The 27,681-nt window shown below is 43.1% G+C and overlaps 1 protein-coding gene across 1 annotated transcript in view; it reads left to right on the top strand.

The window, feature by feature from the left end:
• The first annotated feature begins 2,365 nt into the window (after positions 1 to 2,365).
• The window catches only part of gabrr1 (gamma-aminobutyric acid type A receptor subunit rho1), a 70,310-nt gene continuing 44,994 nt past the window's right edge, over positions 2,366 to 27,681 (top strand). The window contains exons 1-5 of the mRNA XM_066676571.1: positions 2,366 to 2,592; positions 17,697 to 17,747; positions 17,930 to 18,036; positions 24,131 to 24,198; positions 26,436 to 26,659. Of these exons, the coding sequence (XP_066532668.1) occupies positions 2,489 to 2,592; positions 17,697 to 17,747; positions 17,930 to 18,036; positions 24,131 to 24,198; positions 26,436 to 26,659 (554 nt within the window). The 5' untranslated portion in view covers positions 2,366 to 2,488. The remainder of the gene's footprint in view (positions 2,593 to 17,696; positions 17,748 to 17,929; positions 18,037 to 24,130; positions 24,199 to 26,435; positions 26,660 to 27,681) is intronic.

The following is a 27,681-nucleotide window of genomic DNA, read 5'->3' as shown; positions in this document are numbered from 1 at the left end:
GGGTGCTCTGGTTTCCTCCCACAGTCCAAAAACACACGTTGGTAGGTGGATTGGCGACTTAAAAGTGTCCGTAGGTGTGAGTGAATGTGTGTGTTGCCCTGTGAAGGACTGGCGCCCCCTCCTGGGTGTATTCCCGCCTTGCGCCCAATGATTCCAGGTAGGCCCTGGACCCACCGCGACCCTGAAGGGTTACAGACAATGAATGAATGAATGAATAGTACCATATTAATAACTGTCCTTTTTTATTACTCTGTTTTTTATTGTTTTAAATTTTACTGAATAGCTTTTAATCATTTTTAAATATTCTGTTTTAATTCTATTTTATACTTTCTAATTGTTTTTGCTTACTTTTACTTTTTAAATTCTACTGTAATCGTTCTGTATCACGCTGTAAAGCACTTTGAATTGCCATTGTGTACGAAAGGTGCTCTATAAATAAACTTGCCTTGCCTTGCTTTAAGCTTTGTGATGCAGTATACACATAGTCATGGTTTATCCTAAACACTTGCTTGGTTGAATTTATGTGATGGGCTGTCCACTGGTAAAGGTACGTTGATGCACTGTATTCACCACCCACTTATCCACTGTCCATCCCCAGTACAATGAACTGTTCACGTTTTCATTGCCCTATATGATGCTATCCTCTTATCCTCTGTTTAACCTATGTGAAGCACTTTGCATTATCCATAATGAATGTTGCATAATGCTCCCCAGGCATGAGAAAGCAGTGCTGGTTTAACAGTGCTAGACCTGCAGTGAGGGTAAACATGTATTCAGACACTGTGCGTCCAGTGCATTTACACTAGGTGGCCAAATGTATGTGGACTAATGCTCATCCCACACATGGAATGTAGGGTATCTGCTCTTCTGCAAAGGCTGTATAGTAGATGCTGGAACACATCTGTGAGCATTTGATGAATGTCAGCCATGAAAGCATTAATGAGGTCAGGTTTAAATGTTGGATGATTAGGTCTGGATCACAAACACCAATCCAGTTTGTCCCAAAGGTATTGAATGGAGCTCTATAAATAAAGATAATGTGGTCCCACTGCTCCAATGCTGCGCAGCCATGTACCCCTCTAGTCAATACTCTGTATTGAGCATAGTCATGTCCAATGAAACCCATTTCATTTGTTGCTTTTCTGAGGAGATTACAGAAGCTGGGCCCGCCTTAAAGTAGCTGAATCAACTATTGTGTCAATGTCCAATTAAAAACATGCCTCTCCAGTTTGGTCGATTTATAGTTTATCACATCATTTGAACACAGCAGCTGTCCTTCACACTGTGAAGAAGAAATGCTCCAAAATGACTTGGAATTAAAAAAAGATTTACATTGACTTCAATGAAAAGTTATCAAGGGTTTTTCTTCTCCTGTAAATGACTATTTTGGTTGATACATTCGCCATGAGCTCAGGGTTCTATAGGCAGCTCTGGGGGCGTGGCTATGCAGAGCAGCTCCTGTTCAATCAAGAGAATTATCAAATTATCAAAAGGAAGTCCAGTCAGGCCACGCAGTCACATTCCCGTTCATACAAACCTGCCTTGAGTTGTTTTGGCGGGATGTTTGGGGTCATTGTCTTGTTGGAATGTGTAATTTCTTTCTGCCAATGGGATTGAATGCTCCAAATCAAGACGCTTCCACCTCCAAACTCCACAAAACAGCCAGGACAAATTAGTGGAGCTCATGTGGGTGGAATATGAGCTGGTTGGGTTCAAGATGGACATGGGGTCTATTACTGGGACCCAGATGGACTACATAAGTCACATATAAATGTAGGTAGCTTATTAACTCTCTGCTTATGGAGCCCAAATGGACACAGTGGGTTGTGTAAAGCAAAAGCCTATGCTTAACCCATTCAGGCCCGATCACTGACCCTGGAAGATCTCTGTACGTAGGGCCAACTTTTAACCTGTGGGAAAAATTTGCTGGTTTTTAAGCTGCACCTCAAGGGGTCTTGGCAGTGTGGGGGCATTGTGTTCCTAGGGCCATACCCTCTGTTCTCAGAAGAGTATTGCCAAAAAGTAGAGTTCTGATTTGTTGATGTATGAAATCTTCCCAACCAATGGCAACCATGTGCAATTTGCTTGAGAATATTTTATTTAAATTATTATTTTTTTGTTTGTTTATTTGTTTATTCATTTTCGCAGCAGTGAAATCGTATATGTTTCAACCTTCAATGTACAGCACATATATAGTAAACAGGTTTCTTCTTTGTTATGGGCGGAGTCTGGGCTTTGCGCATGCGCACTAGGGATCCGCGGGGCTTTCATCTAAAGCTGATGTTTTACGAGCTTAGTCTCACTGGCGGATGCGCGCTCCGAACACCGCTGAACCGCTCCTGTCCGCGCGCTCGTGCTCGCGCCCCAACGGCTCCCGTGGAAATGGCCGGAGAAGCGCGTGGGGAGGCGGCGCGCGACTTTTGAGTACCGCGGTCACTTTCCCGCGCTTTTGGAGTGTGCGTGTGAGCGTGTGTATGAGGGGAGCACCATGCACGCGGACGTGCTCGCCCTGCTTCTCGTGTGGCTCCTGTGCGCGTGCGGCGCATCGTGTCGGTCCCGGGGACGGACGCTGCAAACCTACAGCCAGATCAGGTGAGAAGGCATCTGTTATTTTACCTGCTGCATAGTTTCCTTCGCCGCGTACGAGCTTTTATTTACCTGCTGCATGCTTTAATCGGCTCGTGCATGCTTTAACCCACCTTGCGCAGGCAATACCTTGCATCCGTTTATCCATATCGTGCATGCGTTTTTCATCCTCTGCGTGCTTTTATCATCCACTTGCATTGTCTCATTCACTTCGTGCGTGCTTTTATTTACTTCATGCGTGCCTTTATCCCATTCGTGCATGCTTTCCTTCACCTGATGCATGCGTACATCCATCCCTCGCATGCGTTGTGCCCCTCTTGCAAGCGTGCACGAGCTTCTTATATGCATTACGCGTCGTACACATGCGCGCATTTGTATAACCTTTTTCCTCTTTGCAACTTATGCACTCCGTAACTAGGTCTAAGCACTGGGTTCGGTGCGCTCGCGCTGGGCGCGAAGTGTGGGCTCGTGTGTCGCTCCCTTGGGGGCCTTGTTGTGTGCTGGCTGATAGTGCAAAGTGAAGATGAATATATGAGGGTTATATTGCATAATTAGTGGTTATTGCCGTACTATCATGTGGACAAACACTGAGCGTGAATGCGTAAAGGAACGTGTAACCGTGTGTTGTGGTGCCCTCGTGCGTCACGAGGCGCCAAGGCTCTTGGATGTGATGCAAATGGAAAATACATTGATTACAGAAATCTGACATCAGTATCTATATGAATTATTGAGTTGTACTGTACTCAAAGCCCCCTCCAGTCACTGATTAAAGCTCTTAACTGACCTCTGTTCACAATTAAATATGTAGTATTTCTAAGATAAAAGTCACCTAATAAATTTAATTAAAAGTGGTTTAAATGTAACTACACCATTCCGGAGCCTTTAGTGTGGATCTGTGAATATGCAGTTAGCCCCAGCCTCTGTTTCACGTGACCCCCTGTAAGTTGCTGGGATTGGTTTCTAAGGTTTGTGATGTAAGAAACCCTTGCTCTCTGAATCTGCCTGTTTTAGACTGTCACTGGAACACTGCTGTTTCAAATTGGAAATAATTATATACATATAAATTAGTATATAAACAACAACACACATATATTAACAGGGTTACACACTTATTTTCACTGGAGGGGGGGCTTTAAGATAAAAACAAAACCCTCGTAGTGCTTTTACCCAGCTGTTGTCTAGATGTGAAGGGCAAATAACGATTAAAACATCTGTATGACGACATGCCTGTATTTGTTTGTTCACCTTATTCTTCGGAGAAGGCTGTTGTCTAGATATTGGAGAATTGCTGTGAGGATTTGAAGGCATTCAGCCACAGAAGAGTGAGGTCAGGTGCTGAATTTGGTGGATTATTTCTGAAAGTCACCATGCCCAGGGTCAAGGGGCATAAGAGGGGTAAAAAGCCACCTCCCATCCAGCTTTAAGCTGCTGAGCGATCTCTAGTGACATAGACTTCCATCCAACCTCTTTAGGATGATTTGGAGCAGTGCTGATGACCCGGAAATGATCCTTCAACATCAGTATCAGTACCTGACCTCACTGAATGACCTCTGAATGCCTTCAGATCCTCACCGCCTTGTTCCTAATGTTCTGAAGCATTCACAGAGGAGTAGAGGATGTTACTGCAGCAATGGAGAGCCCAGCTTTTTATAATTTCCCTTCATTTCTGAAGAAATGCTGGATGAGCCAGTGGTCCACTCCTGTTTGGACATGCAGAGTTAAACTGCAACAGTTTTCCTCAGAACTCACGCAGCTTGGGAGTGAGCGCATTCATCTCCTGCTTTAATCGGAATACAGTCTGGGTTTGAGCCACTGAACAACTGGCCTTTTAATATTTTAGACGTGAGCTGGTCGGTTTTGATCTTGAGTTTGAAGTTAGAAGTCAGAGCTTTGGAAGTCGTGGACTGGCCACGTAATATACGTTGCATAAAAAGCTTAATTGTGAATGCGTTTATGTTTTTGAAATCCCTTATAGTTTCTCGCTTTTTCAAGAAAAAAAAAGTCTTAGTTTATCACAGGACTATTTATTATTCAGCTGCTATTTAGCATTCTGTTTTTTGGCTCGGCCGAATCGGGGGAATTCACCAGATTCTCTCAGAGATCATTTCTCTCCACACCGTGGCCTAAAATCCACACTGGTGATGTAATATTACACCTCCCCTGTGAGATTACATCGCTTAAAACATTCAGTTTCCAGCGCTTTCTCTTTTTTTTTTTTACGCAGGACGCAGCATCCGAGAGCAGCTCTTAGTGCTATAGGACATTTAATGTCCATTATTGTCCATTGTTTGCCTTAAAGTGTGAGTATCAGAAGTCCCACTTTGTGTGATTACGTAATCTATAATCTGACACACCAGGAGTTTATGTCCTGCTTTTACTTTTTGATTCACGTCGTTTGCATTCTGCTTAAATATTTTGATAAGTATCCTGTCTGTAATCTCTCAGAGGGTCGTACCCTTTAAAAGCTGTGTTTTTGAATGGAAGTCATTAGCAGAGATGACCGCATGTCGTCCAGATTGTCCACTGTTAGACACCTGTTCATCTAGTGGTTCTCCAAAAATAACAGGGAGTGTGTTCAACTTTGCTGCGCCAACAGCCTCTAGTCTCTTCTGGGAAGGATTTGCACTAGATGTCAGAACATTGCTGTGAGGATTTGATTGCACGGATGTTGGATGATTAGTTCTGGGACAAAAACTCCACTCAAACTCATTCCAAAAGTAATGGATGGTGCTCCATCATCAAACAGAATGCAGTTCTGATGCTCCATTGCCCCAATGCTGGGGGAGGCTTTATAGCACTCTGGTTGACATTTGACATTGGGCTTGGTAGCACCTCGTGTGGCTGCTATTAATGCTCATTTATGTTGGCAATGGTTTTCACTTCCGATTATTTTTAAACAGACCAACTGAGCATTAGAAAATACTTCCCCTGACCTTTTAGAGACATCGCTGGATGTACAGTGACCAACTGAGTTTACGTTCAGTAACGACAGAACCTAGAATCACTGAGGCTCTTTTCCATTGGATTCAATGTCAAGTGTTCTCAAAAAAGCATGAGCATTTTATCAGACTGAGAAAATGTGAGGAAAAACACACAAATACACATTAGTTTCAGTGTACTTGGTTTTGTTATACTTGTGAGGACCTGCCATAGAAATAATAATTAATGGAGTGAATTAACACTACACCTAACCCTAACCTTAACCTAAGTAACTGAAAGGAAACATTTTTAGGGGTTTCTGTAACATCAAAGCACTAGTTTTTGTAAAACAATAATAAATAAAATAAACAACAACAACAACAAAAAACGGAATGTACAAGAGAATGTGACCTATTCCTATCCTTGCGAAGGCATCTGTCCTCACAAATATATAAAAACAAACACACACAATCACACAATCTTGTATTACTGTGAATTTGTGAATTGTGGGGACATTACATATTCCCATTTTTTTTTTTAAAACTTTAATCATTTAAAATTAACATTTCCATGAGCACCACTAGCTTAATCCTTATCTTAACCCAACATTAAAACACTTTTCTACCTTTTGTGTAATGATTTAAACTGTGGGGACCCACTAAGAGGATCAGACCTCAACATGTGAGGATTGTAAAGACGTTTTGGTCCCCACAATGTGATATATTCCTGGTATACATGTACACACACACACACACACAAATGTGGAGTCCAACAGTCCTTTTCTAAATTTAGCCAGGAGTCAGTGGAAGTTTTCTCAGCTTTTCAAGCAGACGATGTTGCATCAGCTCCTTGAGTTTCTTGGCATTCAGTGTCCTGAATGAATCCAACCAGAGCCGGTGTCCGTGCCAAAGCCAAAACCAATTAGCTACATCAAACACGGGCTGCTGACAGTTAATAAGAAGAAATACAAGGGATAGAGACCCGGGAATTCTTTTGACGAGATTAAGACAAGTCTAAGTACAAATGCTGTAGAGGCAAAGACAAATCCAAGGTGACAGACTAAACATCTCGAGTCCAAGGATGATACAAAAGATCTAATTACATTCACTTAATGCAACCACACACAAAAAAAGTGGCTGCACCCTCTGCTGAGCGGCCGGGCCACTGGTGGGAAGAATCACTCACTGAGAAGGATGGCATGTGATGAGATTAGTGGATGGAATAAGTGTGAACAGTGTAGGATAGCTGCAGCCTTTAATAATAAATGGGAAAGTACGGGAACCTCCAGGGGCTGTTTAGGGCTGTGGTTAAGGCACCATTGGTCGAGTCCAAGACAAGGGCAGGTCCATGACTAGTCTAAAGGGGCTGAGTCTAAGTCCAGACAACGGCTAAGGATGATAAAGTCCAATTCGAAATAGAGTCTAAAGGGACCAGGGCAGAGTCTAAAGCGACCAAGACCAAGTCAAAGCAGAGTCTCAAGTCCAAGTCAAGACTGAGTTTGAAGGGTCCAAGGCCAAGTCTAAAGGGATAAAGACTCATTTTAAACTTAGTCTAAAGCAGTAAAGACCAAGTCAAAACAGAGTCAAAAAGTCAAAATTGGGCCATGACCAGTTCACATCTGAGTCTAAGGGCTTTTTCACACCTGAAGTTTGTATGTTCTGGTCCAAATCAGTTAAGAAGCTCGTAATCTTGGAGCATTTACCCCTTGGTTTGGTTTGATTTCATACACTGAAAAATCCAAGCGCACCAAGGAGGTCCTGTGTTGTGGACTAGAACGTTTCTGATCCATTACTCCGGTTAGTGGCTAAACTTTGACCAGTTCTCTGTTTACCTCCCTACAGCGTCCAATATGCAAAGCACACCATGGCTACGAATGCCGTTTAGCACCGACCTGTGGCGTACACCTTATTGTTGGGTCGGATCATGTTCTCACCAGAAGCAAACCACACCAGAGTTGGTTTGGGACCGGCCCGAGATCACCTCCTCTCAAGTGTCTTGGTGCAGTTTGGTCCGCATCCGAATGTGATTACTCATTTCACACCTGCCCAGGCAAACCACGCCAAGGGTGAAAACAAACCAGAGTTGGATTTAACTAGAGTAAAAAGCGCAGGTGTGAAATTACCCTAAAGGATTCAAGACCAAGTCTCTCTGAGAGTGTGTCTTAATCAGCCTCTTTTGAGATCTGCTTTGAGCTTAAACTGCTGATGTTTTTTTGGGTTTTTTTGGTGAAAGTGTTTAAAGACGGTTCAGTTGTAAACCTACACCTTTAATGAATATAAATCGACTGATATTACATTGATCTTGTGATACTTTTGAACTCAAAACAGCAAAAAAGTGCAGCAAAAATGACTGTACAGTTGCTGCACGACAGCCGCCTCTGGGTATGAGCTCCTGCTGAGACAGGTGGTGCCTGCGTTGATGCGCCGCTGGCGTTTTGTGGAAGGAAAGAGTGAGAACTGTGTAAGATGGCTGCAGCCTTTGAAAGTGTTCTGAGATTTACTTATGCAAAAAAAAATGTACTGGCTTGATGATAGAACTGTACAGTTTCCTTCTGTTGCCAGTTCTCGGTAGTAGCTTGAGGTCATTGTGTTCAGGACGCCAAAGCATGTCAGAGTATAGCCTGTGAGAACAGTACAAGATGGGAGTTTTATCAGAGTAAGACACCTTTGAGGAAGCAGAGTTGGGCTGAGTGCTGAGATACGAGTTTGAAAGTTCTTTGTCTTCTACATCCAGGAGTTGGTCATGTTCTAAATGAGTGTTCCTCACAAATATATGTAAGTGCCATAGCTCTAACAGCTGAAGGGGTTTGCATGCCTGCTTGAGGAAACACACAAGGCTGCACCAATGCTCTCATTGCCCTTGGACAAGACTCCTAACTGTCATTTCTCGATTGTGTGTAATATTATTAAAATTGTAAGAATGGATAGGAAGGTTTGGTGCCAATTTAGGTTTTGGTATTGTATTTAAAACACAATGCTGTGGTTTGGACTGGGAGGGTTCATGAATGATCAGGTTCAGACCAAATTTGGTGCTCAATTAAAGCACGGTTTCCAGTAATAGTCCATCTTCTACCAGAAATAAAGAGTTTTGTAAGTCTTTAGTAAGTCTTAACCAACTCAACCTGATGGGACACCGTGGGTCCAGAGACTAACTGGAATCATTGGGCACACACCCTGGACAAGGCACAAATTCACACAATCACCCAGTCACTCTCTTACACCTGTGGATCATTTCACACCATGACATTCTGAGCTGTGGGAGGAAATCAGAGCACCAGGCTTTTCCTAGACACGTGAAGAACACTCTACTAGGTTTGGTGGAGGTCAGTATTTTGGACTCAACATCGGGCCGTTTCTCACTGAGCGTTCTTCTTGCTTGATGTCACCTTCCACTTCCAAAGTTACATTACAGTATTCAATAACACACACAAGGACTGATAAAGTACCTGGGTGTTGTTCTTGATCTGTCCCAAATAAAGAGGACACATCAGTTTGTGAATTGTCTAAAAGAATGACCTGAAGTCAGTCCATCGTTCTCTGCGGCACCAGTTCGCTTCTGCACGGTGTCTTCCAGTGTGTTCTTTGTGTTGTTGCTATCATCAACCTCTGACTCAGGTTCACTCTAAACCTCTTCCAGTTTAATTACCATAAACACCCTGTCAAATGGCTTGGTAGAAAAAGGCTTTACACACATTTTTAGGAGCTTTAATGTTCATTTTGAAGAACCAAAAGACCAGCTTTCACACGGCATAACAGATCAAGCAAAGTCCCAAGATCTGCCTGGTTTTAAACTGGCGAGGTTCCAAGAAGTACGTCAAGTAAATTTACCTTTTACTCTAAAGTCTGTGGGTTTTTGGCAAGCGCTATTTTTTGCTAATATGAATTTCTAACTGGGCCAACTGGCTACAGTTTATTCTCTTGCTATTTTTATTTTGGTGTCATAACACACAGACACGCGAAAAGCTGCAGGTGGAGAACTCTCCTGGGGTTACTTCGCCTGTCAGAGTTGGGAAGCTCTTGTATAAGAGACAACGCTCTCGTAAAGGATCTGTGAAAACCTCCCGAGGAAGCAATGGATCTGCATGGAACCAAACGTCTCATTGAACGTGGAGATGGGTTTTATATTGTCATTGTCATCTCACCACATGGGGCATGTCTTTTTTTCTTTCTTTTTTTCTTACAGTTTGTCATTCCTTCTCACCACAGATGTGTGTAGCTCTTCCAGGACACATTGCTACATTTAAGATGGCGTGGCAGCTGGGAGAATAAGGCGACACAGCACACATGGCAATACAAGCATTAACTACAAGCAGTAAACGGTGGACTGGAAACACAGGGCTAACAGGAACCCGTTATAGTCCAGGAACAAGGACTGTAATTAGTAAAGTTTGTCTTGGTTTAGGTTTTTAGACTTGGTCTTTAGCAGCATGTGTGTATATAGCAATCTTTTTCATAGGACTCTGAATATGTTGCAATTGGTCACAGCTTGTGGCAGACACCTACAGCAGGATTTCGCAAGCACTCGGGCTTGGACGACACACATGCTGGCCACAGCACACTCTGGTGGTCCTCGGGCCAAAAATGAATAGGAGCCAGTGGTCCGTAGTGGGTTAGTGATGGCTCTTTGTCGGAATAAATGCAACTTAAGAAGTAATATTCTTTCAAATGATACATAATATTATTATCTGCAAGAACAACAACAGAAAGCAGGTCCAGCTTAATGTGGTCTGATCTGTTGATGTGTTATATTCAGCATTGAATGCAACATTAATTTTATACTAATCGCATATAGAATAAATAGGGAGTGAACAAGGACACCATGGGTTTGTTGTGAAGAACTAAATAGCTGGCCATTGTGGAAAAGTTCCTAAACGTATGTGAGTGAGTGAGTTCCATTAAATGCTACCTTTTGTTAGTCTTGAGATGGAAAAATCTGAAAACCTCTGTTCTTTAAGGTAAGAAGATTTTCCACTCATCTGTGATGGAACCATTAGAGCGCAGTCAAAGTAACTCTATGCCAAGCTGTTTTTTTTTCATGTTTATTATTATTTCCAGTAGCAAATTTATTATTGAGAGCATATTTCTGAGCATGTTGTTGCCTGAAGCTGTTTATTCTGAACAGCTGCTGATGCCTGACCACTGGATTTAAGCTGCTTCTGTAATCCTCACTATTTGGGAGACAAAGGTAATGGTAATATATTGTTCCATATTTATAATAGGAAACGTATAATAAGCTACGAGTTTTTTCTACTACTTTCTGGTAAATAATCTTGTAACCAGGGCTGGACGATATTGGCAAACTCTATATCACAATAATTTTATTAATTTTGGTCGATACAATATATTTTAGATATCGATATGAACAGAATAAAATCCACTTCCAAGAGGTTTCATGGCTAAATTGGAGCAGTCTGGTGGCCAATCTTCATTAATTGTGCATTGCACCAGTAAGACCATGTGCATCCAATGGTTCAAACACTGTGTCCTGAAGGCGGTGCCGTGTATCAGGACGACAATGCACCAATACACACAGCGAGACTGGTGAAAGACTGGTTTGATGAACATGAAAGTGAAGTTGAACATCTCCCATGGCCTGCACAGTCACCAGATCTAAATATTATTGAGCCACTTTGGGGTGTTTTGGAGGAGCGAGTCAGGAAACGTTTTCCTCCACCAGCATCACGTAGAGACCTGGCCACTATCCTGCAAGAAGAATGGCTTCAAATCCCTCTGACCACTGTGCAGGACTTGAACTGACGCTGTATCGGCCGCAAAAGGAGGCCCTACACCACACTAATAAATTATCGTGGTCTAAAACCAGGTGTTTCACTTTCATTGTCCAACCCCTGTATGTTGATATTGAATAGTTTTCCAGCCTTATTTGTAACTCACTCACTCTCAGGTTCACTCACTCAATCATGTTTAGCAGTGCTTCACGTTAGTGGCACTGCATTTTGGTTTACTCACCAGTATTCAGTTAATATTCAAGGCTAACAGTCCTAATAACCAGTAAGAGTGGCAGTAACAGTGGATCAGTGTTCTCCAGAGTGATGGAGCTCCTTCCACTAAGTTTGTGATAATTTGGAGTGGTGTTTGTGATGCGGAACTAATCGTCCAGCATCAGTACCTGACTTCACTAGCGCTGATCTTGAATCCCCCTATCCTGCCACATGTACAGTATACACACACATATCCCTCTTTTATTCCCAAGGGACAGGAGTGTAAGCTCGTTGTTGCCCTCAGCACGTTGCTGTGTGAGTGTTTGTCACTGTGGATCTCATCTTTCTCTCTCTTGGAGTTCTTCTAAACTCACAGACCTGCAGAGGCCCTCGCTTGCTGTCACCCTGCATTTCCACATCTCTTTCTGATGTGTGTGTGTGTGTGACTCCCATAGCTTAACTTCAAATAAAAATGTCCCAAGACACGTTCATGTCAAAACTCTTAATACATGCAGTGGCCCTGAATCTTTAACACAAACATCAGCTTTAAATAAACACCAGCCAAGTTTAACAGCCGGCTTTAAAATAAGACCAGGGTTTAAATAAAGAGGCCTAGCTTTTAATAGAACAGATCAAAGCCATGTTCACTTTTCATATCTGTAAATAAGGACAGGCAAATAAAGAAAAGAGAAGTTGCTTACACACAGTGATACAAACGAGGCTAGGCTTGCTTCAGCACTTCTACACTAACTGGGCCATAGTGTGGATCAGTGTCATGACCAAAGCTTATGTCATTGTGATGTTCTTGGGCTACTGAAGAATGCGAACACAACTACTAAACTACAATGCAGGGCTAGGGTTAGGGAGACTTATAGTGTTAAGTTTAGGGGAAGCGTTAGGGTAATTGTTGATGACATGTTGAGTTTAGGGTTGGTGTTAAGGGAAGTGTTAGGGTCATGTCTAGTGTTGAATTAACAACACAGTTCTCCCTGTGTCTGCGTGGGCTTCCTCCATGCGATCTGGTTTCCGCACACCATTCATAAATTGTGTTGGCGTATGTTGTAATTTTACGCAAATTTTGTGTTAGCGTAATGAGGGTAATTTTTGACCCTCATATCGTTCAGTGACGAGGTTTGTGCTGTAAATATGCTCCAGTTTTAAAGCTGGGATATGTTTTCTAATGTTGCCGGGAGCTTGTTCCTCTCTTGTTTATTAAGCACTGTGTGAGATTGTGATTGGTCGCTGAAACTGTTTTCTCTCAGCGTTAATATTTGACTTTTTGTTCAGTGTCGTCTTAATTATAGTCAAAGCGCAACGTGTCCAAACCACAGACGCTGAGCATTTAGGCTGCTTCCATGTGGCAGATAGAGGGCAGAATCACGTGACTACAGCTCGGTAGTGTGGTTTTAAAGGGACAGTACATGAACACACTGTGGGGACACAACAGAATAAAAATAATCGATATAGACAAGATTATGTTGATTAGAATTTCTGGATTTCAGTTTCAATTAATTTTCGATGAATTGCCCAGCCCTACCAATGATTGTTGGTAGACTCCATATCCAACGTGACCCTGACATGGACGACGTGATTACATGAATAAGTTAATGATATCACAAGTTCAGTCTTAAACTCCATTTGAAGTGGTATTAAAAAAAGTCTTGTTGGAGCCAATAAATATTTGGTGCATGAATTATTTATTTATATGATTTATTTTTGTGTACAGTGAAGTATATGATGGTTTAAAAGATAAAGCTAAATTTGAGGTTACGTTAGTAAGTTGTAGATGTTTTTATCATTTGTTATACTGCTTCTGCCCTGGCTTCCCTTTACGTAATAGCTGCAATTATTGCCACCATCTGTAGAGGGTCACTGACCTCTAACGACCTCTAACTGACGAGGGTGGGGCAACATGTAATGGCTGACAACACCTAATGGCAGGAAGAGTATCAAGAATATCTTGAGGTGTGGTAACAGTGGTGTTGCTTCAAATTGATTCATATTGATTTTAAAAGAAGTGTATCGCGCATTGTGCATGGTGCAGTTGGGAAGTAGCCCCCTTGTGTGGAAGTTAGCGAGTGGTGGTCTGTTTAATGGTCCCTCATTTAAGCTGTGGAGTATGATTTCTTCTGCACTGACTGTTTCTGTTGCTTTCAAAGTTGTAACCTGTTAATACAGAACTTATAAATTGTCTGAAGGTGAGTTGGACCAATCAGAAGCCATCAAACTCTCAGGTGATTGTGACATCACAATAACAACAAAAAAGTAAATTTAAGGAAAGCTGTCTTGCAACTGCAGAGTATTATCCACTTTTACAACTCTGTGCTGAAATCAAGGGTAGGGGTGGTGTGCTAACTTCATCCAAAAGTTACATAGTGCAGCTTCTGCAGTGCTGATCCCAACGTAGAAAAGGCAGGTCCCTGTTACATGTGTGAAGCATCACAATGAATTTGCAATAATAATTTTAAGGGCATAATGCTATTTAAGGTTCCTTTAAACACAGTCTACACATTTTTATATTGAATTCGCAGCTTATCTACATGTTGCGGACTCATGAGGTCACCGTCGTAGTGAATTAAGCGCTGAGCAATTAGCACTCAAAGCGATTGGTGTCCTTTCCTGACCTTGTGGTGGGCACCATGGGTGTGGGACATATGCAGATATGCAGAGGTGATGCAAGTTAACAGACAGTAGATTAATACAGTGGGAAGCCTGATCTTGATGAACCTCACCATATTACTATCATTGCATAATAACAACAGTCTGTTTGTATCAGTGTGTTTAGTCTCTCCCTCACTGTATCCTGCCCACTTCGTTTTGTAGTGGATTTGAAAAAGGTCCTAGATCTCAATCACCCAAACCTCTAGACAAATCCCAGTACTTTTAATCTGCTCTGACCTTCGGCGGGAGGGATATTATTCCCGAGCCAAATGTTATTTCAATAGCGATATGCATTTTGTAATGTGATCAGACTGATACAAATTTCTCCTCTCGGTTTTTCCCTCACAAACGAGAACAGCTCCGGACCCTCGGCTCAGCCGGGAGCAGATGGAAACTTGTCGATCGAAGAAAACAGGAAAAAAAAAATACCCAACATCTGTTGCTGTCTCTGCTTAGAGCGAGGGGTTGTTCCTATCCAATGCCCCCTGAGCACTGCCAAGATTGACCCCATGCCAGGGTTAGTCTAGTTTACCGATAGTGGGATTTACTACAACGCAAACTCTAATACGCGGAACATTGCTGTGTTCTAGAAAGGAATTGCCTTTAATTAAAGGAACAGTAGGTAGTATTTTTGCCATAAAATTATACCTTAAAAATCATTGTGTTGCTTCATGTCCTGTAATAGGGAAAAAAAGAGCCTCTATTGTTGCTAATCTTGCTTTAGAACTACAGAAACTGCACTATGTAACTTATGGAATAGGATGGTGCTTTAATCAGTCTCTGAAATATGACAGCTATATTTTTTAAAGGAACACCAGGTAATATTTTTGTGTTTTTTGCACCTGGGAAATCAGTGGGGGAAGTGTTGTCCTACCCTGCTCCAAAAGTTACATAGTGCAGTTTCTGCAGTGTTGAGCCAAGAGCAATGACAGAGGCTATATTTGCCCTATTACATTCTTTTAAAGGAATCGTCTATTTTTCTAACACGTTTTCCTTTGACTTTTCCCATCTTCATGCAAGTGGGCTGTCTCAGACTCGTACCGACTTGACACTTCACATTCTACTGAGTGTCATGTAACGTAAATACACTTGCCCTGATATGACCCACTTGCGCGTCCTAATGAATAACACGATGTGAATTATTCTCATTTGTCAAACCATCTCATAAGCTTAAGCCTCCAAGGGGATCACTTACCCAGAACGGCTCTCAGCTGTTCATTACTGGAGCGGTAATGAACAGCTGAAGGTAATGAGAGGTCAGCTCCGTTGCTTTTGCAGTGTTTACCAGCAATGACTTCAAGTAACACTTCAATACTTACTAATGGTGAACGTGTAGTGGAAATATGTTTGTTTCTTTTTGCCAGCTCTCATTACCATCACAATATATCTCACTGCATTTACAACTTAAAAATACCCCTTTACTATTTCTGCACTGCACCATATGTCCAACATTTAGTCACACTTTCTAATCTGCTTCTTTAAAGGAACAGTAGGCAAGATTTGTTATTTTTGTCCTTGGCTTGAAGAGCCTCCTGCTGTTGAAGAGTGTAATTCACTGTCACAGCAGTGTCCTGAAATGAAGGGGGAGGTGGTGGGGGTGGTGTTCCTACCCTCCTCCAAAAGTTACATAGTGCCGTTTCTGTTGCTTTACAGTGCACGCATTGAGTTCAGTTGTGTACATTGCTTTTATGTTGTGCAATAACTGTAGAAACGCATAGAACAAAATAGAAGGGTCTAGAGCAGCTGCACATGAGCCAAATGTCACCATACCTAATGCCATGTGTAGGCTGGAAGGATATATTTCCCTCGGCATCAGTGCAACTGCATTCTCTGGAGTGATGAGCATAATTCTACGCCTTTTGGAATGAGTTAGAGTGGGGTTTCTGATCCACAACTGTTCATCAGATATTAGTACACCACCTCACTAAAGCAGCTGTGGCTGAATGCCATCAAAGCGGACTGGCTGTGTAGAAGTGTTCGTATATTAGCGTACAGAGTTTGTGAGTGTGTAATTCCCGTGATGTGGGGTGTGTTTCTGATTAGCGCCCAGTGATTCCCGGTAAGGCTCCGGAGCCGGATGTAGTGGATACAGATAATGAATGATTGAATCTCATGTAAACTGCTTTGAAAATGATTAATTTACATGAATATTACAGTTGTATTTATTGTGACTAATTGCACCCTTTAAATGAACATAATGTTAATTCACTGCTGGGGATTTTTCTGTGTTCCATGGATACATTTCCATAAGTTGAGAGTGTGTGGTTGGGGAGGGGGGGTGGGGGTGGTGACAGGATTAAAGCATGTTTACGCAATTTCTCTATCTCTGTATAAAGGATCATATCATAATTCCAGATTGGGGAATATTTATAGTAAAAAAGATTAGCGTGGTAAAAAAATAATGAAGTGAAATGGTGGAAGGCCATCCTTTCCGCACTGGGATTGTGAGGGGCTGTCGTTAAATCAGAGCTAAACGCTGCTGTCCGGTCACCTGTACGCTGAGTTCCGGCCTGTGGTGTGACACAGTGTCAAGTCGTGTTACGGTAAATAGGCTGGACACTTTCTTTCCACGGCTTGGGGGCAGAAAACTAAACCCGAAGGAACACACTTGAGTTGCTGGAAATAATCAGGACCACAGTGTTCTGCCGTTGTCTTAAAGGGGAACTCCAACTTTTGGATTTTGTGCGGTTCTGAATGGAACCAGGTGTCAGTGTTTTTATATCAAATATAACAACGTTATTTATTTTACCAAATAAGCACTCAATTTCCACTGTTTCAAATGAGTCTCCTCCGATCACCAACCTTGGGAGGTCTGGGGAGGACGTTTCCTCCAAAACACGTGAACTGAACCCACTACATTTCGAACTGCTGCTGATGCCACATGCTCGAGGAGAATAGAAACTGCCTAGATCTGTCACATTGGCTGCAGATGGTCATACCAGCCAGCACCATAAGCAGAGGGATGGGGAGAGGGTGGCCACAACAATGGAAAATAATCATTCAAGGCAAAGAATTGCATTTTACGATGCAGCTTTATTCATACATTTTAAGGCCACCTTAAATGGTGCAGCAGTAGCATTCTAGTGTCTAAGTCCTGGTCCGGAATTTTCTGCCCCACCTTAAATTTTCATTAGAGACATATAAAATACAGTGGATGTCACAATCCTTGATAAATTAATATTTAAAATAGGTTTTCAGCCAAAATCTTACCATAAACCTATTGGAAAATCATATTCCAGGGATCGTATTTAAATTTTTGCATTATATAATTATTCATAACCATATTATTTAAGAGATTTCTATGGTTCCTATTACCACCGCTGTAAACGATGTTGCATTTCACATCAAACCACTTGTTTGAAACTGAACCACTGAATTTGCCAAAATTTGGAGAGAGTTTCCCTTTAACATCACAAACACCAGAGCACTGGAGCTGCTGTACAGTTTTATAAATGGATATGCACGTACATGTGTATACCACTGCTGCGTAATTCACTGCAATACGTGTTGTAGATTTCTATGATGTAACTGAAACTACGATGCTGTGCCTGTCACGCTCTGTTGAAACGATCTAAATATGAACTCATTTCAGGTCCCGAAGAGAAACTACAAGAACAGAGGGAGGAGTCCGGAAGCCTGGGAGGTAATGAAGTCTCTTATTATGTCTCACATCACACACAGGAATTAATTTACTGCAGGCATGTGGGGTGTGCATTTACATTTCTCTCATTCCAAACCAGCAAATTGTGTCATAAATGGCCACAGTTATTTTATATGGCTGGCTGTTCTGTCTGCTCACTGTGTATTAAACGCTTTGTGTTACAGCCCCATTTTGAAGAGGAGCCCAGATATCACTAAGAACCCAGTGACAAAATCCGAGCAGTTGCTGAGGATAGATGACCATGACTTCACCATGAGGCCTGGCTTTGGAGGTAAGTCCAGAAACAGCTTTTCAATTCATTCATTCATTCATTATCTGTAACCCTTATCCAGTTCAGGGTCGCGGTGGGTCCAGAGCCTACCTGGAATCATTGGGCGCAAGGCGGGAATACACCCTGGAGGGGGTGCCAGTCCTTCACAGGGCAACACAGACACACACATTCACTCACACCTATGGACACTTTTGAGTCACCAATCCACCTACCAACGTGTGTTTTTGGAATGTGGGAGGAAACCGGAGCACCCGGAGGAAACCCACGCAGACACAGGGAGAACACACCACACTCCTCACAGACAGGCACCCGGAGGAAACCCACGCAGACACAGAGAGAACACACCAACTCCTCACAGACAGTCACCCGGAGGAAACCCACGCAGACACAGGGAGAACACACCACACTCCTCACAGACAGTCACCCGGAGGAAACCCACGCAGACACAGAGAGAACACACCACACTCCTCACAGACTGTCACCCGGAGGAAACCCACGCAGACACAGGGAGAACACACCACACTCCTCACACACAGTCACCCGGAGGAAACCCACACAGACACAGGGAAAACACACCACACTCCTCACAGACAGTCACCCGAAGCAGGAATCGAACCCACAACCTCCAGGCCCCTGGAGCCACCGTGCCGCCCTGTTTTTCAATGTAAAACAAAATAGAATATAATATGGAACAACGCTGGACCTTTCTGTGTATAACAGTATACAGGCAATATATAATATAATATAACATACAGTAATTACAAATTTATCACTATCTTGATCAATCTGATATGACTATTTTTCACAGCAGATCATTTTTAGTCATGCACTATATGCACTAATTATTGTATAATCATAATTAGCGTGTTCAGTCATTTGAAGATGAAATGGGATGCTCTATAAACTCTTCCATTATATCTTTAGCTGTGATTATCTTAACTGTGCGTATTTTATATATTTAATGAGTTAAGAACACATTCCTTTGGTAAAAGCATAACTTATAAATGTACAAACTAGTGCTGAGCGATGTGAGCACAGTAAGTGACTGGGTGAGTGATCAATATGAAGCCGAAAATGAATTAATACAATTTTGACTTTTTTTAGCTCTTATTTTTCTAAAACAGAGTGTCTGTAGGGCCTTAAAATGTCTATTAAGTTTAAAATTGACTTAAATTCTCATGGGGAGGTCATCTGTCACACTGAAGAACATTGATTACATAGTTGTGGTATGCGCAGATTTGTTAAACTAAAAGTAACCGGTGATTAGTGCTGGGCGATGTGAGCACAAATCAGTATCACGATTAACTTGACATTTTACCCTGATTACGATTAATGAGCGATTATTTTGTTTTTGTATTTTTCACTCTCATATCGTTCAGTGACGAGGCTCGTGCTGTAAATATGCTGCAGTATTAAAGAGGGTTTTCAAATGTTGCTGGGAGGTTGTTCCTCTCTTGTTTTTTGAGCACTGTTCATATTTGGTGTGTGATTGTGCTTTGGTGTTTTTCAGCATTTATATTTGACTTTTTGTTCAGTGTTGTATTAATTATAGTCAAAACACAGCACGTTCGAACCACAGATACTGTATTTTTCTTTGGTACGAGTCTCTTGGTGGGTGGCACGGTAGCGCAGGGGCCTGGAGGTTGTGTGTTCTCCCTGTGTCCGCGTGGGTTTCCTCCGGGTGACTGTCTGTGAGGGGTGTGGTGTGTTCTCTCTGTGTCTGCGTGGGTTTCCTCCGGGTGACTGTCTGTGAGGAGTGTGGTGTGTTCTCCCTGTGTCTGCGTGGGTTTCCTCCGGGTGACTGTCTGTGAGGAGTGTGGTGTGTTCTCCCTGTGTCTGCGTGGGTTTCCTCCGGGTGCTCCCACAGTCCAAAAACACACTTTGGTAGATGGATTGGTGACTCAAAAGTGTCCGTAGGTGTGAATGTGTGTGTGTGAGTGTGTGTCACCCTGTGAAGGTCTGGCACCCCCTCTAGGGTGTATTCCTGCCTTGTGCCCAATGATTCCAGGTAGGCTCTAGACCCACCGTGACCCTGAACTGGATAAGAGTTACAGATAATGAAAGAATGAATGAATGAGTCTCTTGGTCTGCTTCGTCTTTAGGTTGCTTCTCTGTGGCAGATAGGGGGCAGAATCATGTGACTACAGCTCGGTAGCATGGTTTTAAAGGGACAGTACCTGAACACACTGTGGGGACACAACAGAATAATAATTATTTAAAAAAAACAGTTAAATATAATTGATATAACCGATATAGATGATTATGAAGTTTTGAATGTCAATTTTGATTAATTTTCTAATAATTGCCCAGCCCTAGTACAAAAATATATAAAAACAAATAAATACCCTTTTTTAATGTTGAAAAAAATGTCTTTAAAATGTATTTTCACCTGCAGTCAAAGATACAGGAAAAAACGGTTAATTAGAAGATGTCTGTCTGTGCATCACAGTTATACAAGAAAACAAAGTGTATTATAATGTCTGGAAATATATTGCACAACTCCCAAACAATCTTTAAAATATAGTCATTATTTTGATATTGAAGATGTAATATATTTAAATAAGTTGTTAACAACAGACCTCTTGTTTCCAAAAAGTTGTTTTCCAGAGTAAAAACACATTCCTGTTATTCCCTGTGAAGCAGAAACCGTGTTCTTTGGGGCTGCAGTGGGATTCTCTGATAATAATCTGATTTCAGTTTTTGAATTACAGGAAAACTGTGGATATCCTCTACATTAGTACATCGTTTTATAACACTTTCTATTGACTGTTCAGGTTTGTTTACAGTCCACAGTGACGTACCGTTCTTGACATTAATCACGATGGCATTCTCAAAATCATGTTATTTATTTTCTTCTATTTTTTAACGTGACCTTAAACAGCGCCGAAGTGAACAGGAGAATGGTGCAGTGTCCTTGTTTACCTTTGTCAAAGGAATTGAGAAGGGTGTAACATTGAGCAAGTAGAACAGACTGACACGGCCATCCGCCAGCCACAATAACGTCCTTCACAGGCACCACATTTTACCACATACAACACCGTGGTCCCGAGAGCATCCCAAATGGGCTTTTGTCTGGTCCTGTGTGCTATTTTTATCGGCCTGGGGACGACGGGACGGCGTAAGTCTGGAGACCAGACTATCGCTCAGTGCCAAGCCTGAGGTAGAGGGCTATAAAGCACCCCCCAGAACTGGGCTCTGGAGGAGTAGAACTGCATTCTCTGGGGTTGTGAAGTTTGCTCAGGACTTCTGGGATGTGTTTCAGTGGTGTTAGTGATCCAGAACTTATCATGGAACATCGGTGCCTGACCTCACTCACGTTTGACGTCCAAATTACAGCAATGTTCCACACTCCATTGTTCCAAGTATTTTGTCATATCTGGGTACTTGACTTATCTTGTAAGGTCAGTCACTAGCTAATGTTGGGTAAGGTTGATCTAACTGCTCCCTACACAGTTTCAGTTCGTACAAACGGCTATATAAAGTCAATACAGTTTGGCCCAAAGGAATACCTGTTTTCCCCATTCCTTTCCCTCAGATCAATCTTCCTCAGCTCGATTGTCTTTGACGTCAGTGTAACACACACCACATGTTATTGGCGAAAAAAGTCTGGCGGCCTGGTGGGAAAACGTGGTCGTCTCGTGCTGGGCTTTCAGTGACATAACAGCCCAGGGATTTCAGGCTGCAGGGCAGTAGCCGAGCCCAGTGATTAATTACAGGCAGGCAGCCTACTACGGCTCAGTGCTTCACTAACCCGTCTCCGACTTTGCTAATCTTCAGTGTTCTTACGTCAAAAAGCTGGAAAGCTGGGGGAGAAACTAAAAACATGTAAAGAGAGAGGTCAAATCAAAAGTGATAAACAGGAAACTCACTGTGTAAATGTGTCTCTGTCAGCAGGCCGTTTATGGACTTCTTGTCTGGGTTTCTTAGCCAGGACTTACATAATGTGGAGCTGGTGGATGCCTCTGTGACACGCGTGGTTTGACATATTATCCTAATGTCATGGCCAAGTCACCTGACACCTAGCTATAACTTCTGCAGTCACACACAATGCCACCAACCTCGGTGGGTGAAGGCAAGCACTTCCCCCGAAATCCGAAGCCATCCACTGCCTACGTAGAGCTGGATCATTTTTCGACACTCTATAGTTGGCCAACACCAATGGACAGTACAGTCCGCTGGAGGAGAGCAGGATCAAACCAGCACTATTCTATTGATGGAGCCATTTCTTGGACTGATTCACCCTCAGTGCTTGTTCTTTTTAAAGGAAAATGAACCGCTGTTCACCCCGGCCCGAGTACACAGCAGTGAACGTAGAGCATTGCTCTTATCTCACCACACTTGTTTTGTTTAACCTTGTCTCTGCACTTTTAATGTAAACATGAGATCCTCAGACATGTCCCATGCAGTGATGGGAGATACTCAGATGGTACCATATCCCAAAAGAATGTGCTCATTCACTGAAAGGAAAAATAATTTCGGGCCAGCCATGGCCTGATGGGTAGAGGACCAGGCTTGTTACCGGAAGGATACCTGTTCGATCCCCAGAATCGGTGGGAATCTTCATAGCTGAAGTGCCCATGAGCAAGGCACCTAACCCCCAAAACACTCCCTACACACCGAGAATGGTTCCCACTGTTCTGGGTGTGTGTTCGCTGCCCTTAATCACAAGTGTGTATTTGTGTTCACAGCCATATATGGGTTAAATGAAGAGGGAAATTGTAATTGTATGTCTGTACCATCATCAACATTTTCAGTGTGTCCACGTTAACTAATTCCTCTTCCTATTTTGTTCAAATAAGCCTGCAATGAACACTGTGTTGTTGTGTTGCTTCAACACGCTTTGAGGAGTACACTGAGACACTCAAAATGGTCGTTTCGTTTACACGGCCAGATGTAGCAGAGGCAATGGTGCTGCTACGGCCACAGCACAGCACAGATGGGATTGGGCTTTGGACCTGTCAACCTCACCTTTCCACCGTTAAGCCACAAATTTATGCCGTGATTTGTGCTCTTGACCTGGACCCATTTTAATTTCACCCCGGAGGAAATAATGGCTTTGACTTTCGGAAGTCAGACTGCGCTGTATGTAAGCGCTGCGTTCCATTTCTCTGTACTTACACTGCAGGGATTTACTGGGTTAGGGGCAATGTGCGGCGGGATTATGGGCCGAGTGCTACTTCTTATGGCATTGTGGATTACCGGGGACTGATGTATGCATTTAAATCCTCAGTCGTTTATGTCCACATGCTACTTCTCATTTTAGTCCTAAAGGGCTATGAAGATGGATTGAGTGAACTGGATATCGGGCCAGTGACTCCACACAGCACACCTACTGCATCTTGACCTTCAGTGACGATCCGTTTCTCTATAACGGATAGGATACAAAGTTAAGAAACTGTTACAGATTAGCATAAAGGAGTGTAAAAACAATAATAAAGCAAAAGCCCATTGAGCCTTATATACCTAATTCATTGTGACATGCCAGGCACAAAGTCCTGGAAAGCTCATGCAATGGGACCTACAGGGCACTGGATGCAGTGGAGTGATTTATTTTGGCTAGTGTATGACTGTGTAGAAGCGCTCTGACCTAATTGTGTCCCCTTGCCCCGGAGATGTGGCGAGGACTCACAGGCCACAAATAGAAATGGCGGAAATAATGAAATTTTCCCGCGTCCGTCCTGCTTTGAAAACATTCTGCAGGACTCAGCTTCAGAGCGCTCTTTTTGATCGAGCCGTAATTGAGCAGAACAGACACGTGCCTGCAAAAGAAATGAGACGGAGTGGCCGAAAGTTTTTGGACCCAACATTAATGCTGTAAATAGTGAGGTCAGGTACTTGTTGGAGGATTAGTTGTGGTCCACAGATGTCACTCCAACTCACCCTAAAGGTATTAGACAGAGCTTCATTACGTCTGAAACCTCTCCCACTGCTCTACCAGACCAGAGCTGGGGGTATTACGTCCCTCTAGCCAGCGCTTGGCATTGGGCACGGTGGCATTAGGGCTCATATGTGAGTATTGCAGATCATCCCATTTCATAATGGCTGTATTAGGTTCACAACCTCTTTTTTATGTATTTATTTTTTTATTTTACAGGTCCTGCTATTCCTGTGGGCGTGGACGTCCAAGTTGAGAGCCTGGACACCATCTCTGAAGTGGACATGGTTAGAGAAACCTCCTCTGTCTTAAAATCTCTAGGGACAAATTAATAAATTGTATCAAAGCACCCTTTATACAACTGAGGCTTGTTGAAATAAGTGCATAATAATACAATTGTTATCATAGTTTTAAAGCAGTGTTGGTTTATTTCCCCAGAACTGAGACCTCCTACTCCTAGGCAAAAGATGAGGTTATAGGGACATGCATTCATTCATTCATTGTCTGTAACCCTTATCCAGTTCAGGGTCGCGGTGGGTCCAGAGCCTACCTGGAATCATTGGGCGCAAGGCAGGAATACACCCTGGAGGGGGCGCCAGTCCTTCACAGGGCAACACACACACACACTCACACCTACGGACACTTTTGAGTCACCAATCCACCTACCAACGTGTGTTTTTGGACTGTGGGAGGAAACCGGAGCACCCGGAGGAAACCCACGCAGACACAGGGAGAACACACCACACTCCTCACAGAGAGTCACCTGGAGGAAACCCACGCAGACACAGAGAGAACACACCACACTCCTCACAGACAGTCACCTGGAGGAAACCCACGCAGACACAGAAATAACACACCACACTCCTCACAGACAGTCAGCCGGAGGAAACCCATGCAGACACAGGGAGAACACACCACACTCCTCACAGACAGTCACCCGGAGGAAACCCACGCAGACACTGGGAGAACACACCACACTCCTCACAGACAGTCACCCGGAGGAAACCCACGCAGACACTGGGAGAACACACCACACTCCTCACAGACAGTCACCCGGAGGAAACCCACGCAGACACTGGGAGAACACGCCACATTCCTCACAGACAGTCACCCGGAGGAAACCCACGCAGACACTGGGAGAACACACCACACTCCTCACAGACAGTCACCCGGAGGAAACCCACGCAGACACTGGGAGAACACACCACACTCCTCACAGACAGTCACCCGGAGGAAACCCACGCAGACACTGGGAGAACACGCCACATTCCTCACAGACAGTCACCCGGAGGAAACCCACGCAGACACAGGGAGAACACACCACACTCCTCACAGACAGTCACCCGGAGGAAACCCACGCAGTCACAGAGAGAACACACCACACTCCTCACAGACAGTCACCCGGAGGAAACCCACGCAGACACTCGGAGAACACACCACACTCCTCACAGACAGTCACCCGGAGGAAACCCACGCCAGTCCTTCACAGGGCAACACACACTCACACATTCACTCACACACTCACACCTACGGACACTTTGGAGTCGTAGGGCAACACCAGTTATATTTAATTTTATAGTGTAGTAAATGTGCAGAGCCTGGCTCATGATAACAATCAAAGGAAAATATGTGGGTCTCTTGAAAAAAGTTTGAGAAACTCTAGCTTATGTCATAGTCATGAAAAGTGCATGTTAAAACGCATCCTATAGCCGTATGAACGATGACTACAGTAAAGTGTTTCGTAAAATATCAGAAGCATAAACATTTCAGAGTACAATCCGTTTAAAAGTAGCTGCTGGTTCCAGTGAATTTCAGTGCACTGAAAAAGCTCGCAGCCTTTTTCTGTACCTCTGAGGAGCTCTGTGATTCAGTGTAGGCCTCCTGGCTCAGTGAGGGAGAAGCTAGTCAGAAACACCTCCTCTGAAGGACATTACCATGGACTAGCCCCAGGTCCCTGCTTTCAGTGGAGGGAAAACAAAATGCTAATAAGGATGCATAGGATTAAAGACATGTGGCTCATCTCTGAGTGTTGTATCTAGATACCGTCTCAAATATCAGACAGCTGGCCTGGATATCGTGCTTGAATTGTGGGTTTCCATCGACCGAGGTTTTGTGAATTATGAAATTACGAAAACGCATAGAAAAACAGGAATGAAAATATCCCAATATTCACAGGAACACTTAAATCTCTCTGGCTTCTGATCTGAACGAACCCACGGGTGTTTCTGTCCATCCCTCCACTGTGAGAAGACAGCTTGATGCAAGGATATATAGATGCCAGGAAGCTGTTACTCAGAAAACAAAACCGAGCTGTGGGGGTCATAGACAAATCACAAGGTTGGAGAAGATTAGAGAATCAATTCTCGAGTCCGAGTTGTGAGACTGGTCAAGAAAAGTCAGGACCAAAGGCAGCTCAAGTGCATCTTGAGTCTGAGTCAACGACTCGAGTCAGAACAGCTCAGATACTGATCTTCCAGGCAGGACATTTGTGACATATACTTTAACAGCTCTTTTTCTCCTGCAGGACTTCACCATGACCCTGTACCTCAGACACTACTGGAAGGACGAGCGTCTGTCCTTCCCCAGTGCCACCAACCAAAGCATGACCTTCGACAGCCGCCTGGTGAAGAAGATCTGGGTCCCGGACATGTTCTTCGTCCACTCCAAACGCTCCTTCATTCATGACACCACCACAGACAACGTCATGCTGAGGGTCTACCCAGACGGCAAAGTTCTCTACAGTGTGAGGTAAGTAACTATAAATATGACCTATATACTATGTACAGGGTGGGACATTTATATGGATACACCTTAATAAAATGGGAGTGGTTAGTGATATTACTTTCCTGTTTGTGGCACATTAGTATATGGGAGGGGGGAAACTTTTCAAGATGGGTGGTGACCATGGCGGCCATTTTGAAGTCGGCCATTTTGGATCCAACTTTTGTTTTTTTTAATTGGGAAGAGGGTCATGTGACACATCAAAATTATGGGAGAAGTTTGAAAACTGTGGGAGAAGAGGGTTGCATTGACAATCCAACAATGGGCAGCACTTTGAACATAACTTGTAACTAACTTGTAAATAACTCATGAAAGAATAAAGTTACGTTAAAACCAAACACACCATTGTGTTTCTTGTGAAATTCCCAATAAGTTTGATGTGTCACATGACCCTCTTCCCGTTGGAAAACAAAACTTGGATCCAAAATGGCCGACTTCAAAATGGCCACCATGGTTACCACCCATCTTGAAAACTTTCCCCCCTCCCATATACTAATGTGCCACAAACAGGAAGTTAATATCACCAACCATTCCCATTTTATTAAGGTGTATCCATATAAATGGCCCACCCTGTATTACTACTCTTTATCCAAACCATGCTTTCATAATCTGGTTAAAAATGTGGACAGTCTGAATGATCCCTGAGAACCATTGGCTTGGCAAACTGCATGGTAGATGTAACCTGAAAATAGATGGAAAAAGATAAAGGGAGGCAGTGAACAGTAGACTGTAAAACAGATGAACACTTGACTAGAGGAGTATGGGCGTAAAACAGGCTTTATAAAAACAGGATAGCATACCCAACCACAAAAACAAAACGAGATACAACCGAACAACTGAATATCAAACGCATAAAAACGAATGTGGCTAAGGCCTGAGGATGCTGCCAAAGGAAAATAAATAATGTACGACTTCTGATACATAGTGGGAGTGTCACTGTGGTGCTGCAGGTGTCAATCCTCTGTCTGTGAGGAGTTTGGTGTGTTCTC

This window comes from Hoplias malabaricus, chromosome 7 (genome assembly GCF_029633855.1).
Source record: "Hoplias malabaricus isolate fHopMal1 chromosome 7, fHopMal1.hap1, whole genome shotgun sequence".
Lineage (NCBI taxonomy): Eukaryota > Metazoa > Chordata > Actinopteri > Characiformes > Erythrinidae > Hoplias > Hoplias malabaricus.
This window is presented reverse-complemented; position numbering and strand designations above follow the sequence as displayed.